This window comes from Nannobrachium achirus, assembly GCF_963921795.1.
Source record: "Nannobrachium achirus genome assembly, chromosome: 5".
Classification (NCBI taxonomy): Eukaryota; Metazoa; Chordata; class Actinopteri; order Myctophiformes; family Myctophidae; genus Nannobrachium; species Nannobrachium achirus.
The window spans coordinates 55,670,307-55,689,122 of NC_137814.1; the positions used below are offsets into that span (position 1 = coordinate 55,670,307).

General features: G+C 43.5%; 1 protein-coding gene across 1 annotated transcript; it reads left to right on the forward strand.

Moving 5' to 3' along the window:
* Positions 1–1,260: 1,260 nt before the first annotated feature.
* Positions 1,261–17,330, forward strand: LOC308285199 (calcium-activated potassium channel subunit beta-2-like; the record flags this gene model as incomplete). Its single annotated transcript, XM_080725915.1, has 5 exons — positions 1,261–1,295; positions 2,620–2,739; positions 5,428–5,607; positions 9,049–9,244; positions 17,037–17,330. 5 exons carry the CDS (start codon positions 1,261–1,263, stop codon positions 17,328–17,330), a joined length of 825 nt encoding a protein of 274 aa, XP_080582041.1.
* Between the last annotated feature and the right edge of the window lie 1,486 nt (positions 17,331–18,816).

Here is an 18,816-nt window from a genome sequence, read left to right on the forward strand (position 1 = left end):
ATAGCAATGCCAACGTCTGAGAGCCACTAGACGGACTGCGGGACCAGTCAGACTGACAGCGTGTGTCCCTGTTTAGCTGAAATCAATACAGTTATGCGTGGAACTTGAGGCACTCCAGAGGTAATGTTGTTAGCATGCTTTTTGCTCACGAGAAAAGTCGTATAAGTTTTGATGATACTGCCGTCATTTAAAGTGTGAGTGTACTTGTCACTTTGACTCCTTTGCCCGGAAGGTAAATGCACGCATGCTTGTTTTCTTTTTTTTGTTTTTTTTTGTTGGGTTGATATTGCAGCCGATTCTAAGTATAAGCCGAAGCCTCGGATTTCTTTTGGTAGTTTTGTATTACATTGACGTTCTTTCGCAGCAGCATTTGTCGGTAAAGCAGCTGGGGAGTGAAATACAGCGAGGAAATTACTCATCCAAGGGGAACTTGTGTATTGGCGTGTTTAGTCTCTCTCATACACACAGCCTCTCTCTCACTCTCTGCTGCTGCTGCTCCTAGGGGAAATGGCTCACCCCTTACTAGAATGAATGAAGTCATGTTTATTATGTTTACGTGGAGTTAGACGTCACAATGCAGAGGATGTACAGTGTAAGTAACATGAGACTTTATACTGTATATTGCAGCTTATTGATGATAACTGTAAAATTAGACCAGATATGATTCTTTTCACAAGGTCATATTTTTGATGTATAGGCTTTAATACTAAAGTATTATACATAATCAATTAATCATAGAATTATCGATAGACCGCACAGATTATCATAGTTTTCATTTATTCCAGAACAGAAATGTGATAATGTATGTAGTTTTTTTAACTGTTATTTTGTTTGTGCCTTTTTGATATTTTAAACTGTCACTTTGTTTGTGCCTTTTTGATATTGCGACACGGGTCACGTCAGACTTTGCAACACTGGCCACGCACTAGACGTCTCCGTCTCGTATATTACTTATGATCAACGACGGCCTGGCAATCTTCAAAGTGGGCTTTCATCGACCCTCACCTTAAGCTCTGACCCTGGGGTGAACCAAACCTAATAACTCACTGTGTCCGTGGGGTCATGTCTGCGCGTGAATTAGGACCCGAAACCTATAATTCATATGCTTCGCCGTGTGTGACCGCGTAACCGATTTTCATCCAATATCTGTGTCTATATCTTAGGCTTAATGCCTTTTAGGCTATAACAAATGCTTGGCACTGAACGCATGCACGTGTTCCTTTTCAAACCCGTACACAGGAGGACCCGGGCAGAAACGACATGAGTGTGGCAGCAGGCGGTGTGGCACCACGAGGGTCCACCCAATGAGTTTGTGTTGACAGGAGTTGTGGCGTCCACGCCGCTGCAGGTATGTCTTTCAGCGGCATTAACACCTTTCATCTGTTGCTATCCATCACCTTGTCTCGACCTAACAGCATTTCTTTGTGTTTCGAAACGAGTTTGTTTGCCCCGCTTCGCACTGACCCCGTGAGTCTGGTGGTGCTGCGTGTGTGAGGGCTGCTCCATGTGTTTAGGGCTGCAGCACACACCGATGCCCCACGCTGTAACGGCGGGTCGTTGTTTATAGGGTTGTAAAAAAGAGTAAATAAATATTGTGTTTCCTTGAGTACACACGTGGATTTACAGTATTTTTTACGAGGGCAGTGTTTGATATGCACCCGAGGTACAGTATATTTTGTACCGCTCTTTATCTTAAAGGACAACTTTAGTTTTTTACAACAAGGGTTCATATTTTAGATTGTAATTAAAGAATATAAAAAATGAGTGTTAAAAGTATTTCATTTACTTCTTTCTATTGTTTTAGAGATTCTTATTTCAGTGGTTGGGGGCATGCGTACAAGTGGTTAAATATGTAATTTTACACAGAATAAGCCCACTCCCAAGATACAACGCAACCTTTCGTGGTTGGATGTGACTTATGGGGGCTTGAAGTGTTACTGTAAATAGCAATAAAGAAACTGCTGCCTTAAGGTGGTTGCACACTGCTGCGTTTTTCGTTGCGAAATGCGTTTTTCAGGGCAAGGAGAGAGAGAGAGATAGAGAGAGCAAGGGACCGAGTGGTGCGCGAAACGGGCGGCAGTGTGCAAACGTGACTGACATAACGTGAGGTTGATTTTTTTATTCACGCGATCCGAAATTCACACCGATATTCGGCCCGAAAAACGCAGCAGTGTGCGACCACCTTTATTGTGTCTAAAAAGACATATTTAGCCACTTGTATGCATGCCCCACATTTTAGCACGGTAAACGCAATAAAATAATAGAACGAAGGAAATGAAAACATTTTAACACTCACTTTTTATTTTCTCTAATTACAATCTAAAATATGAACCCTTGTTGTAAAAAAACAAAGTTGTCCTTTAAAAGAAAAAAAAAGAAACAAAAGTGCTCCTTTCTTACTTAGTCACTGGCTTACTTGATCTAAATGTCATTTAGCAGGTTTTAATTTTAAAAAGGAATGGAAAGGGAAAATAAAATCTATTCATATGCGCTGTTGTCTTGAATTTGTTGAACTTGAATGTCACAGTGTGTGGACTAACTTTTGGCGTGGTTTGTGTGTTTTTATCATGGTTTGGGGACGAATGGACGTAAATCAACGGTATAATTCTTCCCGCTCAGGTCTTTTCAGCAGCCTTTCCGCTCCCCTCAGGGGAGCAGAGTGAGCCGTGGGTCATCGGGGAAGATGTTCTTCTTGGCAGGGGCCAATGCTCAGGGAGGAGGACAGAGTAACAACAGAAGGTAACAGGATTCTGTTTAGAATACCTTTATTGGCTTTATATCTGCTATAGCGCTGTTTCCCAAACACTGGGTCGGGTGTTGTTGGGTCGCGGACTCGTTTTTATGGGTCCCCTAATTTGTGTTCCTACGTTTTAGTTTTTAATTATTATTATTTTAAAACATATTAAAAAAAACATTCCCAAAAAAGCTGAGATTTTCATGAATAATAATAATAATAATAAAAAGTAATTTCATTAATACATAAAAGAAAAATCCAGAGAGAAATTCCATAAATTAGAAAACAAATGACTAAGAAGTAGTGAAAATAGCCGATCTACAAGTTCAGCTTGTAGATCTTTTTTCACTAGTTTGGGACCCGGTCAAACATCCGATTTTTACAGAATCACATGCACGAACGCATCAAAAGTAGCACTAGCAGACATGGTATTTATTCTTAATTGTGATACAAATAAATAGGAACTTAAAGGCCCGCTGACACGCCCCGAAATTATAATAGTATGATACAGTAGGTCACGTGGTCTCTCTGAAAACGGTCTGAAACAGTCTGAAACTCATGTCACAGTGTAATCTGCCCCTCGCCCCCCAACAACAGCTGACCAGTACAGTAAGTAGTCTAAGTACAGTCAATTAATTTGATTGGCTTATAATTGCGCATTCCCACAATAGTGGCATTTCCATAAAGCCTCTTAATGCGCATTTACGGCTTATTCGCAAAATCTTTTTATGGAAACACTTCAAAATGCGAATAAACTTTCATTATCCGCAAAAAAATGTATCTGCTTGGAGGAGGTGGATTTTGAGGCTTTATCGAATAAACTAAATGAGCATTTGTGAATGGAAACGGGTCAGACAATAAATGCGAATACATTATGACGTTCTGGGTCCATATCGTCCTCCAATTTAACACTTTCCCCTGCCGCTTAACGTCCGTTAGCCCACAAAACAAACCGGTTGTTTGTTACACACGGAGTGACACGGACCGTGTGTAAATTCCTCCCGTTTTCACCTCCCGGAGTCAAGCCATCCGTGGCTGCGACCGTGGTTTTCCCGGTGAACCTGAGCGCAACGGTGGGGGCGCGGGAGTGTGGGGAACACACACCACTGACTATTGCCGATGATGGAGCAGGTTATATAGCTTTATGTATTGAGAGGAACTCTTGCCAATTTCGTAAGAGACTCGTCGCCAACTGTAATATATTTAAAAGTTATTTGGGGCCATGATGATGATTGATAACCCCTTCTTCCCACTACTAGACAGCGACTGAGTCACAGCAGTCAGACGTGCAGTGCTCAAAATCAGCCGGGTCAACGCATGCGACCGTCGCTAATTCGAATGACACCCACAAATGGAAACATGCTAAATTCGCTTTGTCTTAATGCGTATTTCTGATAATTCGCTTCCCTAATTCGAATAGGTTTATGGAAACATGGCTAATGACATCATAAAAATATTAACTCATATTTTAAGATGACTTTTTAAAGTGACAGTAGTACCCTTTTAGGTGACAGTACCCATTTAAAGTGCTCTACGTATAGTTTCATTGATCCAAGCAGGGACCTAATCGATTGATCTGATCATTAAAATAAACGCCTTCAAGAGGCTTCTCTGATCCAGAGAAGGTTGAGAACTGGTTCTCTCCTCCTTCCAACTCTCTTTCATCTCATGACATTTAATGGCTCCAAATGATTGAAGCTTCAGCGTTAGTTTATGCAGGACACAAGAGTCTTGCCCCGCCCAGCTGTAGTCAGCTGTCAGTCAGCTCTGTTCTCATTCCTCATTCACATATTGCCATACTCCAATCAAAGCTCTCACTCAGTAGGGAGGGCTCCTTTAAATACGGCTTGCTTTCTCTACCTTGGTGCATTGTTCCGAAGCATCGTACACTCGCTGCTAGCTGCCTCCTCCTCCACCCCAGCCTCCACCTTCGATCAGTCTGGCTAAGCTCAAATACTGTGATTATGTCTGAGTAAGTTACGTGTCAATTTATTGCTATTGTTCTGCTATTGTATCCCTTGCTTAGCGTTCCCTGAATCAGCTTAGCATGCTCAAAAAGCATGCACACAATTCAGGGAACATCTCCGAACACGGAGCCCTTTAACGCAAGATGAACTGTTGAATCTACTTTGACGGAAGTGTTCCTGACTAAATGTTTGCTGTGCTCCTGTAAGGAGCCAACCCGCTCCTACAACTGGCTTTGTCTGTTACTGTAGTGTACGTACGCCCAGGGTCACATTGGCCAGGCTTCGCAGGACGCTTAATGAAATCAATTCATTAAGACCTGAAAAATACCTAAAAGATGTCTTCTAAATCCTAATGGTTTTCAGGAAAGAAAAAAATGTTTCTATATCAGTGGTGCTCATACCTTTCATGTCAAGGACCCCTATATGTTTTTGACCACGGACTCCCATCTCAAAATATTTTGTTCCAGGGACCCAAATAAAGAAGGATTTATGTTAAAATGTTTGCTTTATTTATATATATTTTTTGAAAAATAGCAGATCTACAAGCTCGTAGCGCAGCACTCTGTGCCACGCTGTGAGCTTGTATATCTGCTATTTTTTAAGAAGCATGAACATAATGGTTAAAGTGGTTAAAATCTAGAGTGACACAGGTTTGCGTCCCAGGTCTTAATAGCACCGCTCACTTCACACTGGGTGTGATTATTATTTTGTCATTATTTCCTATAGCAACCGCCACTCCTTCTACCAGAAGACCCCTAAGGGCGAGGGCTTGGACAAGAAGAAGCCTGTGACGGCTCTGAGGGCCGGCGAGGACCGCGCCATCTTCCTGGGTCTGGGAATGATCCTGTCCTCCGTCGCCATGTACTTTGTCCTGGGAATCACCATACTGCGCTCCTACTCAGACAGGTACCCGCCGTACTATGCAGACAGCTAGGTACCAACCCACTATGCAGACAGCTAGGTACCAACCCACTATGCAGACAGCTAGGTACCAACCCACTATGCAGACAGCTAGGTACCAACCCACTATGCAGACAGTTAGGTACCAACCCACTATGCAGACAGCTAGGTACCAACCCACTATGCAGACAGCTAGGTACCAACCCACTATGCAGACAGCTAGGTACCAACCCACTATGCAGACAGCTAGGTACCAACTAGGCCTGTCCTCTAAAAATCGACGAATCGACGCGTCGTTTTAAGCCCCCGGAATCGACGCCAATTGTTTGAGTCGAGCCGTCAAAAATATATAATTTTTTTTATCACACCAGTATACTGTGGTGCGGTATGAGAGCGCTGGACTGTGACTGTCATGTAATTCTTATTGAGTCCATACTTCCTACTACTAGACTTAAAAATAAAATCAGTTCACGTGACTTGAAAGTTGCCTTGATCATATAACAGGGAGCTCTTATTTAGAAGTTAACCGCTTGGAAAGGAAATGCGTCGACGAGTTGTTATTCTACTTGAGAGCTGGCCAAAGAAGCAGCAGAGCCAGCGCGATGCGCTTTCACTTTCACTGCCGTGGGTGTGTGGTGGTTGGACTCAGGCTGAGGAATAGCGACGGGCGAACTGTTTTCTTTTTATTATCTCGCACCAGATCGGCAACATAGCTCTTTTGATACAGCAGCGGTGCTCTGAGAAAATACAACTTGTGGAAATAATACACGACATGCTGTCAAAGAGATGCATTATTCTCTCCTCCGTTGTTCTACTCTGCTCCACAATTCACAATTACGCACGGCAAATTACGCACGGCTGGACGCAATCTTATCGTCATTAATGTCCAGTGTCCACCGCTATCATGTCTCAATATGCACGGTAGTTCATGGATCTAATTCACTTTAAAGGCTTAAAACATATTGCTGTTTTATTGTATTACGTTGACGTGGTTTAAAAGCTTAAAGCACCACTTTTTTTTTCTTTTTTTTACATAAACGATTCGTCGACGCGTCGGATTAACCCCCGCGACTCGAATCGACTTGATAAATCCTGCGTCGAGGACAGCCCTAGTACCAACCCACTATGCAGACAGCTAGGTACCAACCCACTATGCAGACAGTTAGGTACCAACCCACTATGCAGACAGCTAGGTACCAACCCACTATGCAGACAGCTAGGTACCAACCCACTATGCAGACAGCTAGGTACCAACCCACCAACCCACTATGCAGACAGCTAGGTACCAACCCACTATGCAGACAGCTAGGTACCAACCCACTATGCAGACAGCTAGGTACCAACCCACTATGCAGACAGCTAGGTACCAACCCACTATGCAGACAGCTAGGTACCAACCCACTATGCAGACAGCTAGGTACCAACCCACTATGCAGACAGCTAGGTACCAACCCACTATGCAGACAGCTAGGTACCAACCCACTATGCAGACAGCTAGGTACCAGCCCACTATGCAGACAGCTAGGTACCAACCCACTATGCAGACAGCTAGGTACCAACCCACTATGCAGACAGCTAGGTACCAACCCACTATGCAGACAGCTAGGTACCAGCCCACTATGCAGACAGCTAGGTACCAACCCACTATGCAGACAGCTAGGTACCAACCCACTATGCAGACAGCTAGGTACCAACCCACTATGCAGACAGCTAGGTACCAACCCACTATGCAGACAGCTAGGTACCAGCCCACTATGCAGACAGCTAGGTACCAACCCACTATGCAGACAGCTAGGTACCAACCCACTATGCAGACAGCTAGGTACCAACCCACTATGCAGACAGCTAGGTACCAACCCACTATGCAGACAGCTAGGTACCAACCCACTATGCAGACAGCTAGGTACCAACCCACTATGCAGACAGCTAGGTACCAACCCACTATGCAGACAGCTAGGTACCAACCCACTATGCAGACAGCTAGGTACCAACCCACTATGCAGACAGCTAGGTACCAACCCACTATGCAGACAGCTAGGTACCAACCCACTATGCAGACAGCTAGGTACCAACCCACTATGCAGACAGCTAGGTACCAACCCACTATGCAGACAGCTAGGTACCAGCCCACTATGCAGACCGATAGGGATGGAACCATATGAAAATGTCATGTCACGATTATTGTGACCAAAGAAATTGCGATTTACAATATTATCGCGATAATACATCCATTATCCTAGGGCAGAACATTTGCCAAAAAGTTGCCGATCTACAAGCTCACAACGCGTTGCAAGAGATTTGGTAGAGAGTGAAAAAAAGACTGTATCAAGTACATTATTTCCAGGTCCGTTTTACCAATTTTAGAGGGTTTAGATGGTACCGGATAATGATATGCAGCTCGGCAAATAAAAGGTGCAATGATCCCAGTTCATGACGGAGGATCACACGCTTGCTAGTCTATGTCGAGACCAGATTAACTCAAGACAGCGTCAGTCGTCGTCGTGGTAACCCGCTAAGGAGACGGTGCCACCGCTCCAAAATATGGACTTACACGTTCCGGAGAGCTTCCTGATGGATAGAGAACACTTGGAGCAAGAAGGGAGCACCTTATATGTTGCACTTGTGCATGTTTGGAGCAGCAAGGGGATCAACCGGGCTCACTGACCGTCCATGGGCTATGTTAATACATAATAATTGATCCCCTGAGTGCTCCAAACATGCACAAGTGCAACACATAAGGTGCTCCCTTCTTGCTCCAAGCGTCATCAATCCATCAGGAAGCTCTCCGGAATGTGTTAGTCCATATTTTGGAGCGGTGGCACCGTCTCCTTAGCGTGTTACTAGGACGACGACTGACGCTGTCTCGAGATAATCTGGTTTCGACATAAACTATAGCACACCCGCCTATGCAGACAGGTACCTGCACTATGCGCTCCTACACAGACACAGACAGGTACCCATACTGCACTCTTACTCAGACAGGTTCCTGGGCCAGTGAGCACACATTCGTTTTTGCCCGGTCCTGTGATGCGATGTGACTTTCTCATGTTTTGAGAGGTGTGTTTTTCTTACTCACTGTCTCCAATGTTGTTTTGAAATGACATAATGATTAATGAATGGGCTATACTCAGTGGTGGATTAACCCTTCGTGGTGCCCAGTGTTAAGACCCGTTTCGGTGGCCCCCGGGACCGTTTTTTCTGCTGGGGGGTGTCCCCCCACCCTAGGCCCCCACTCTATCCTGATTGGAGGAAAACCTGTCTCCTCCACCAAAACTGAAACTGATCTTTTCTCCTCACAGGGGATAAGACTGAAGTCCAAATATGGACCCAACACTCTTATAGTAACTAGCATTATCAGAACATAGACCCATTTTGTAATTATTTGAATTAAATGAAATCACTCACCTATACCTTTATTGTCCTTCCTCCCTGTCTGTCGTGCCTCAGTGCGTGGACAGAGGAGGGCGTGTGCGTGGTGGTCAACTCCTCCATCACGTGGGACATGAACTGCTCGTACAACTGCGGGTCGGACTGCTGGCGGTCCTCCAAGTACCCCTGTCTACAGGTGTACGTCAGCGTCAACAGCACGGGCCGCGTGGGCCGCCTGTCCCACAACGAGGAGACGCAGGACGCAAACTCTGAGGTGAGTACCGAATAGCCTACAGCTAGTCTGGGATCACTTCACATTACGGGGTTTGATCCGGTCGGGAGCGGAAACCACTTTACGTCATGTTGTAGTCCTAGACGGACTACACTTTGGCCGGAACTATCAACCGGATTCAGTTTTAACCCAAAATATTCCCCTGCACCCAAGGACATACTTTTAGGGCCGACCTAATAAACACCTTGATGAGGCGTAGTTTTGCTTTCGAAAAATTCGTTTGGTATGTGCATCTTTTAATCCAACCCGTAGCGACTGGCAAGACTACGTAGGCTACTCCAGCATTTTAAAAGGGATTGGGGAAACAAACGGAGGGAACCAAATCAAAGCGACGCCGCTTCTTCTAGTGGTTTCCGCGCTTTAGGCGGAAACCAAACGGTCTGTTGTGAACGAACACCAGGCTCTCTCCCGGGAGAAAGCCTGGTAGGCGAGGTTAGCCTACAGCAGGGGTCTTCAACAGGGCGTCTGGGACCCCTAGGGGGTCCTCAAGAGTTACTACAGGGGGGGCCGCCAAATCTTTGTGTGATAGGATCATTCTTAAATAAACAACTTGAACCCTCGCATCCCAATTCTGAGGAGAACTTTAGCCAAAAATAGCAGATCTACAAGCTCTCAACGCCTCGGCAAATAGGTTCGGTTTAGAGGTAAAAAAGTGAAAGGTCAAGTTTAGTAAGTAACGATGATTTAAGTGGTCAAAAGTCTAAAAGAAATTATAAAAAAAACATTTACAAGAATCTAACCGACTGATGACAGTGCTGTTAAACAAGTTTATGAATCTATTTATGAAATCAATGAAAATCTGTATCACACATTTATACAATATGTAGAGGGGGTCCCTGCTTCATGTCTCTCTCAGCTAAGGGGTCCTTGGACTGAAAACATTGAAGACCCTTGGCCTACAGCAATGGTGTAAAGTGAATAAAAGTACATTTATTTAATTTACTCAACGTTGAACCATGTCATAATATACCTTTAGAGCTGTTGTGTGGAAATAAGAAAAAAGTGGGGTCACGTGATCAGTGACACATGACCCCAACATTGGTGTACTCTTTCATTCTAGAGTACAAAGTACTCTAGATATACACACACATAGAAAGTAACTAGAGAGTTTTAAAATAATCGTAGAGGAGTAAACAACGTACCATCATTTGCCTCTGAAGTGGAGTATAAGTATAAGTATAAGTTTGGAGAAAAAAAAGTTAAAGTAAAAAGTAAACCCTCAAGTAAAGTAAAAGTAGCTCAAACTGTAACTTTAGCACAGTAGTTGAGTAGACGTAGACGTGGCTTGCTTCCCACCCAGTGGCGTCAACTGGGTATGGCAGGGGTATGCAGCTGCCATACCCTGGGTCAAGGGGGGAAAATAAAAGTTACTTTTAAATATAAATCCATGAATGTCTCTTTGTCTATCTGTTCTGGTTATTATGTTGTTAAATTACAGTAAGATAACTACAAATGCAAAATGTAACAAAATGGTAACTTTAACGTCTTACTGGTAATTATATTCTCCACAATTATATTCTCCCCATCTTGACAAAATGATATATTCCCAGGTTCCGCAGGTCAGCTGCACAGGTGCAATGCATTATTGTTAATTGTGGCACGTTTACTAACATGCTAAGTTTAGCTTAAACCCTAGAAAGCTGGGTAAAAAACTGTAAAAACAGTTTTCAGACATCGTGAAAATAGCCGATCTACATGCTCGTTGTGAGCATGTAGATCTGCTATTTTCACAATAGAACCGTGTTATACAAAATGTAATGCCTCTTTTCCATGAGGACTCCCATCTTTGCCATACCCTAGCTTTTGCTGAACTGACGCCACTGTTCCCACCACTGTCTGAACCATGACGTTGGCACACGCTGTCAGATGCCGTCTTGGTCGCCTAATTTAGACCAACTCTGGTACCTTCCAAGAAAACTTTATCGGACCTGGATTATTTCCCAGGCGCGGGCAAAAGGCCACAAAGATCAACTGTTTGTCAGCATGGCATTATCTATTGGGGGTTATTCAACGTTTCTGTTGCTTTTCAGAGTAAAACATTTCTTGTAATTCTCTAAATGTTTAACTAATTTAGGTCTGAACTTTCACTTTAGATTTGAACCACTTTAACCATTATTTTATGCTTTAACTATTAAAAAATCAAACCTCGGTTCGAAGTGGAGCGGTGTGTGTGTGTGTGTGTGTGTGTGTGTGTGTGTGTGTGTGTGTGTGTGTGTGTGTGTGTGTGTGTGTGTGTGTGTGTGTGTGTGTGTGTGTGTGTGTGTGTGTGTGTGTGTGTGTGTGTGTGTGTGTGTGTGTTTGTGCCTGCACAACAGCGCCCCTCCTTTAACTTGTGTGGCCACTCAAGGTATTGCCAGGCAACAGACATACCCAGCCAGCCAGCCAGCCAGCCAGCCAGCCACATAGCCAGCCAGCCACAGACATACCTGTCTATTGGGAGCGCTTTCACCGCTCCAAAAATAGCAGATATACCATTAAGACTCCCTAATCGGGAGATAAGCGACCGTTGGTCGCTTATCTCCACAAATAGGCCAAAAGTTTGTTTTACCAATTATCAAGACATACGGGCAGTTGACAGTTTGTCATGGTTACTCATTGAAGTTGAATCTCCATATATGGAGATAACCTACGCATCACACTTAGTCTGACCTCACCAGCCCATATTTGGGCATGAGCAACTTATGTCTCCATATATGGAGATATGATGACATCACACAGTCCTCAGCCGATGATGTGGCGTGATGTCATACAATACACAAACAAGCCCTACAGTATAAAGGGGCAATTCTTGCCAGGAAAGAAGCATTTCTTCGACTCAGACCTTATCGCCAGGGTTGGCTTATAGCAGCTGTCGGTAGGACCATATATGGATTCTGTTAGTGTGGATCTCCTAACAGGGCATCATCTGGGATACAATCCCTTTTATGCCCATATATGGAGATCCCTAACAGAATCCCTTTCATGCCCATATATGGAGATCCCTAACAGAATCCCTTTTATGCCCATATATGGAGATCCCTAACAGCATCCCTTTTATGCCCATATATGGAGATCACTAACAGCTAACAGAATCCCTTTTATGCCCATATATGGAGATCCCTAACAGAATCCCTTTTATGCCCATATATGGAGATCCCTAACAGAATCCCTTTTATGCCCATATATGGAGATCCCTAACAGAATCCCTTTTATGCCCATATATGGAGATCCCTAACAGAATCCCTTTTATGCCCATATATGGAGATCCCTAACAGAATCCCTTGTATGCCCATATATGGAGATCCCTAACAGAATCCCTTTTATGCCCATATATGGAGATCCCTAACAGAATCCCTTTTATGCCCATATATTATGGAGAAGTCCCTGCTCTGAGTATCTGACATCAGTGTGATGTCACCTGTATATGCCCATATATGGAGATCCCTGCTCTGCGTATCTGGTTGCTATGGTAAACAGTTGGTTGCTAGGGTAAAAAAACATGGTTGCTATGGTAAACAGTTGGTTGCTAGGGTAAACAGTTGGTTGCTAGGGTAAAACCATGGTTGCTAAGGTGGTTGCTAACGTACACTAACAGACCAGCAACAACAGACTGTTGCCACAGCAACGTACACAAAGGTTTGTGTACACATGTGGTGTGATGTCATACTGATGCGGAGATATGAGCAGGGCAAAGGTGTGACGTGTGACGTGTGACGGACGGACGGCCGGTGGAGGTTTTCATAGTAAACTGCTCCCTGACGGTCGCAACAAGCTCACAGCGCAGTGTTGCGAGCATATCTGCTATTTTTGGAAAAAATCTTGAACATTAATTTTGTGCAAGTCTTTGAAAATGTTTGACCCGATTCTATAAATGTCTTCTAAATCCTTCTAAATCAGTGGCTCTCAAACTTTTTCATGTAAAGAACCCCCAAAATGACATGTATTTGGCTGCGGACCCCCTCTCAAAATATTTGAGTTACAAATGTTCGCTTTAAAAATACATACAGCATATTCAAAGATTTGCACAGATTTTCACGACTTTTCAAAAATAGCTGTGAGCTTGGTGGTTGTGGTGAAAATGCCTAAGGGGCCGAATCCACTGAGAGGCATTTCTGTGCAGCAGCGAGTGTTTTGAGTTTCCAAAGGGAGCAGTCAGGTTTTTGGAAAAGGCAGTAGTGTGACACATTAGGTTGCTGAGAGCTGATACATTTTCATTTAGAATGGGTACACATTATTGAGTATCATTATTTTATGCTTTAACTATTGAAAAATAGCAGATATACAAGCTCACAGTGCGGCACCGAGTGCCGTGCTGCGAGCTTGTAGGTCTGCTATTTTTGAAAAATTGTGAAAATTTGAATTTTGACCCGATTCTATAAGATTTTTTGAAAAACCTATGTTTCTATGTCAGCAATCTGGCTTAGCCATCGTCAAAGAAAAGGTCCTTTTCACTTAAATGGAGCTCAGTTAGTCTGTTCTTGAGAGACTACTATGTCAGTGGTTCTCAAACCTTTTCATGTGAAGGACCCCCAAAATGATATGTATTTGGCCACAGCCATCTCAAAATATTTAGTTTCAGGGACCACCCAGAAGCAAAATTTGAGTTACAAACGTTCGCTTTGAAAATGCATATATTCAAAGATTTGCACACATTTTCACGACTCTTTCAAAAATAGCAGATTGTATATCTGCTATTTTTCACGGGTTAAAGCATTCAATAATTCTAGGCCTAAATGGGTGTTCTGTGAAGCACTTTTTAACGTTGTTTCAAAAACCCATGAGATGATGTGACTTGACTTGGACTCAAACGTCTCTGACTTTGGACAGTCAGCACACATTTTTTTAAAGTTAACTGTCAGGATTTTACTGTGTAGAATTCACTTATGGTAAATGATATGGTCTATGTCAGTGGTTCCCTAGTCTCATGGAGGTAACACCAATAACACCAGAGAAAGACAAAATAATGCCCCAAAAAATAATGAAAGGAGACATAACGCTTCCAGTAGGACATGTTATTGCTACTGCACCAAGGGAGCGGTTGCGTCACATCCGCTTTATCGCACTCATTGTTTCTATTTCCATTTGCCAGACTGTATGCCGGGAGCATTTGCCCAAATCGCAGAGGCAACAGTCTGGCCTTGCGAGACTAGTGGTTCCCAAACTCTTCCCAAACTATTTTCTCTGCTTCTTAAATATTTGTTTTCTAATTTATGGAATTTATTTGATTTTTCTTTGATTTCTTAATGAAATTACTGGGAAAAAAAATCTTTGAATGTTGTTTTAATTCATGAAAAGAATAAGCTTTTTTGAAAAGGTTTTTTGAAAATATTTTGAAAAATAATCAGCATCTTATATCCTTCTACTGTTGTATAGATGCAACAATGTTAATTTACTGCTCTGAGAGAACTTTCTCAATGCTGCTCTCAGGGCAGTTTATGGCCTTCTACACTTATATCCACCTCTTTCTGCGGGAATTTACTGGAGAATGCTTTGCACCACACTGCACCACACTTCCGGTTAACAGCAGACATACAAGCCCACGTTGCGTCGCAGATGCAGCCGTTGTGAGCTTGTAGATCACACTCGTTTTTAAAGGGATATTTCACTTAATTAATTGTATCATTGTATCATCTAATCAGGCTTTTATGAATACCCTGAACAGTTTTTAATTAGCTTGATTGAATATTTAGATATTTGATGTAAATGTTACCAGGCCCTCCAGGCCCAGGGCCTCTCCCCACACACACGCATTGTAACTTCAAACTTCATTTTAACCATGATAGATTCATTAAAAACACCCATTATTTTTCCTTATTTTTAATAATGTTTTTTTGTTTATATTTTTTTCCATTTTCCAAATAATTATTAAAAATAAATGTAAAAAGTTATCGAAAAAACATGGTCTGCTCACGTATCAGGAGGGTAGTATGAGTCACCAGAAAAAATAATGGGTGTTTTTAATGAATCTTTCATGGTTAAAATGAAGTTTGAAGTTACAATGGGTGTGTATGTGGAGAGAGGCCCTTCCACTGCTCCCTGTTGAAAGTGGAATATCCCTTTAAGTCATGAAAAAATATGCTTTTTTGGGAAAGTTTTTGGAAAATATTTGGAATAATAATAATTCAAAAACAAAAGGTAGGAAACAAAAAGTAAAGGGACCCATAAAAATCTGTCTATACAAATATCATGACCTAGTTTATTGGTGACCTTTGGGGGCTGTGTCCACCAAGCTGTTTTTTCTCCCCGCTGAAAATGCAAGGCGCTCCAATAAAAACACTTACAAACATCCGGGTTGAAAATATATCAGCCCTCAGCATCCACGCATGCACGGGCCTGTAGGCGTGTGTGTGTGTGTGTGTGTGTGTGTGTGTGTGTGTGTGTGTGTGTGTGTGTGTGTGTGTGTGTGTGTGTGTGTGTGTGTGTGTGTGTGTGTGTGTGTGTGTGTGTGTGTGTGTGTGTGTGCGCGCGCGCGTGTGCGTGTGTGCGCGTGTGTGCGTGTGTGTGCGCGTGTGTGCGTGCGTGCACGATGTGTGTGTACACGATGTGTGTGTGTGTGTGTTATACTTGTGATGTCCCCACAAGTATGGTCGAATTTGAGTAAGACACATATTCCTGGTCCTCAAAGAGAAATGGTTGTTTCATTGTTGATTAAAACATGATTGCAAGTTACTATGAAAAGCTCCACCAACTGCCCGCCAGTCCCTCCTTCTGTCCATCACGTCACGTCACGTCACGTCACGTCACGTCACGTCACGTCACGTCACGTCACACTTTTGCCCCTACTCTTATCTCTGGCACCGTTGGCCCTATCGATGCCAAACTTTGCACACACACTCCTTGGCTGGCAAATCACAACCTCCACCCCTGATTTCTCACATGGCCCTGTTCCTAGTGCTACCATCAGGCCGATTTTTGCTAAACACACTTTTAGACACTGCTCCGACAGATTTTGGCCTAAAATCACGCAAAGCGGTACACAGTATCTCTAAAGTCATGTCATCAACATGGATCTGTCCAATCTCCCATATTCCCTCCTGATTGGCTACGACTGCCTTCTAAAGTTTGTGTATGCGACGCGGCGGTCGCTTATCTCCCGATTAGGGTTTTAGGTTTACAATCAGGCAAATATTCAAGTCGTTGTAGGATCAGGATTGGACATTTAGAGGTTAGGTTTAGTGGTCTGAATTAGAGTTAAAGGACACCTTAGTTTCTTTTACAACAAGGGTTCATATTTTAGATTGTAATTAAAGAACAGAAAAGATGAGTGTTAAATGTTTTCATTTGCTGCTTTCCATCGGTTAATTTGCTTTATTCAATATTTAATTATTTGATGTAAATGTTACCAGGCCCTCCAGGCCCAGGGCCTCTCCCCACACACACCCATTGTAACTTCAAACTTCATTTTAACCATGATAGATTCATTAAAAACACCCATTATTTTTTTCTGGTGACTCCTAGGTGAGCAGGCCGTGTTTTTTTCGATAACTTTTTCATTTATTTTTAATAATATGTTTTTGTATTTCATTTTTTCCATTTTCCCAAATAATTATTAAAAATAAATGAAAAAAGTGATCGAAAAAACACAGCCTGCTCACGTATTAGGTGGGTAGTATGAGTCACCAGAAAAAATAATGTGTGTTTTTAATTAATCTATCATGGTTAAAATGAAGTTTGAAGTTACAATGGGTGTGTATGTGGAGTAGTAAAAAGTAGAATATCCCTTTAAAGGGGAATACCACTCATTTTCAACAAGTCATTGTTACATTACACCACACTCTCCTGTCCCCCCTTGCAGTGCTTCTACGTGCCCAAGTGCCTGAAGGACAGCTCGCTCATGCACGCCATGATCGTGAACATCTCGGAGAGGCTGCGGGTGCACCAGCCGCTGCCCTGCTACTACCACCCCGACGAGACGCAGCAGGGGGTCGTCCTGCTCACGCGCATCTACGGCCACAGCGCCGTCTTCCACTCGCTCTTCTGGCCCTCCTGCGTGCTGACCGGAGGGGCCCTGATCATCCTGATGGTCAAGCTCACGCAGTACCTCTCCATACTGTGCGAGGAGATCGGGAAGATCGAGCCGCCGCGGTGATGAACCCTCGGATCAAGACCGTCGCGGATTTGTTTTTCTATCGAGTCTGACTTTTTTTTGCTTTCGTTATCTGTGATGCTCTTTGGGGGCTCTGTAAACTTCCTTGCCTTGTTTTACTGTTTAAGAAAAAAACATTTTAAATAGTTCAGATAGCTGATCTACAAGCTCACGACGTGTCGATGTAGATTGGCTATTTGAATTCGTATTTTAAAATGTTTTACAAAATAGTAAAAAAGGCAAAGAAGTTTAGGGATAAAAATTGCTCAAGGTCTCTAACCCCCTATAGTCACTGGACATCCACACACAAAGACCTACAAAGGTAAAGTGCAGTAACTATGAACAAATAATTGACTGAAAAATGTGTTTAAAAGTGTTTCAACTGGTCAGCCAAATAAAATATCTGCATATAAGTGATATTACACTAGTTGTACATTATGTTCTTGAGGTAATTGTTATCCCTCCAAATCACAAAGGCTAATTTGACTTTTGGGATACACAAATAAGTTGGTGTGTCGAAAAACGTAGTTACTGCACTTTGGCTTTGTAGGAGTGCTGACCCTGGAGCCACCTTGCATGTTCTCCCGCGTCCCCTTGGGTAGGTACCCTCACAAAAAACATGCAGTAATCCTGGTCTCTATACTGCCTCCCCCTGGTCAGCCGGGGCACCTGATGGAGTGGGAAGGAACTGGTCGGAATAACGTGTTCCTTCCACGCGCTACGTCCTACGAGGGAACCCTGTCAGATGATAAGAAGCGGCCTGCACACTCCTCATGTATAGGAGGACGCATGATCTCAGTTCGGGGCTCTCCCCAGGTTGGCAGAGGGAGAGTATAGCGCCCAGGATTACAGCTTAGGCAATTGCCACTGGGAGAAAAATGGTTACAAAATCGGGGATATCCAGTGCCTATAGACCAAGACTATAGACATGAACGCAAAAATCGATCAAATATATCTACGATAGTCTTGATCCAAGGCTAAAGCGGTGAAAATGACAGAGGAGGGGCCCACGCAGCAGCTGAAGGGAGCCACCCCCCGTCCTGGGCCGGAGATGCACCAAGACATGAAAGGGATTATTTTAACCAAATGACCCCTCCTCCTTCCCCCTCTCCTCCTCCTCTTGCAACTTCCCCACTCTGGGCGGTGGGAGACATTTAGAACAGCTGGCTTCCTTTTCCACACCGAGGATGGAATGGGTTTTTTAAAGGGCACTGAATGTTTGAGACAGGCTAACTGTCAAGCGTGTGTCACCTCGCTAGCGGTTAACGCGGGGCAGCCGCGAAGCTGACTTTTTAGTGAGCCACGCCGTTCAAAGAGCAAGCAAAAACACTTGTTAAAATGCTTTAACGGTACGTGTTAACAAGCGAGCTCGGCTGTAACCTCGTTGCGGAATCCGGAACACTGCGTCTTACGGACTGAGCATGTGTTTGTTCTTTCACCCCCCCCCCCCCCCTCCCCCCATGATGATAATACTGAGCTTAATGTGAAC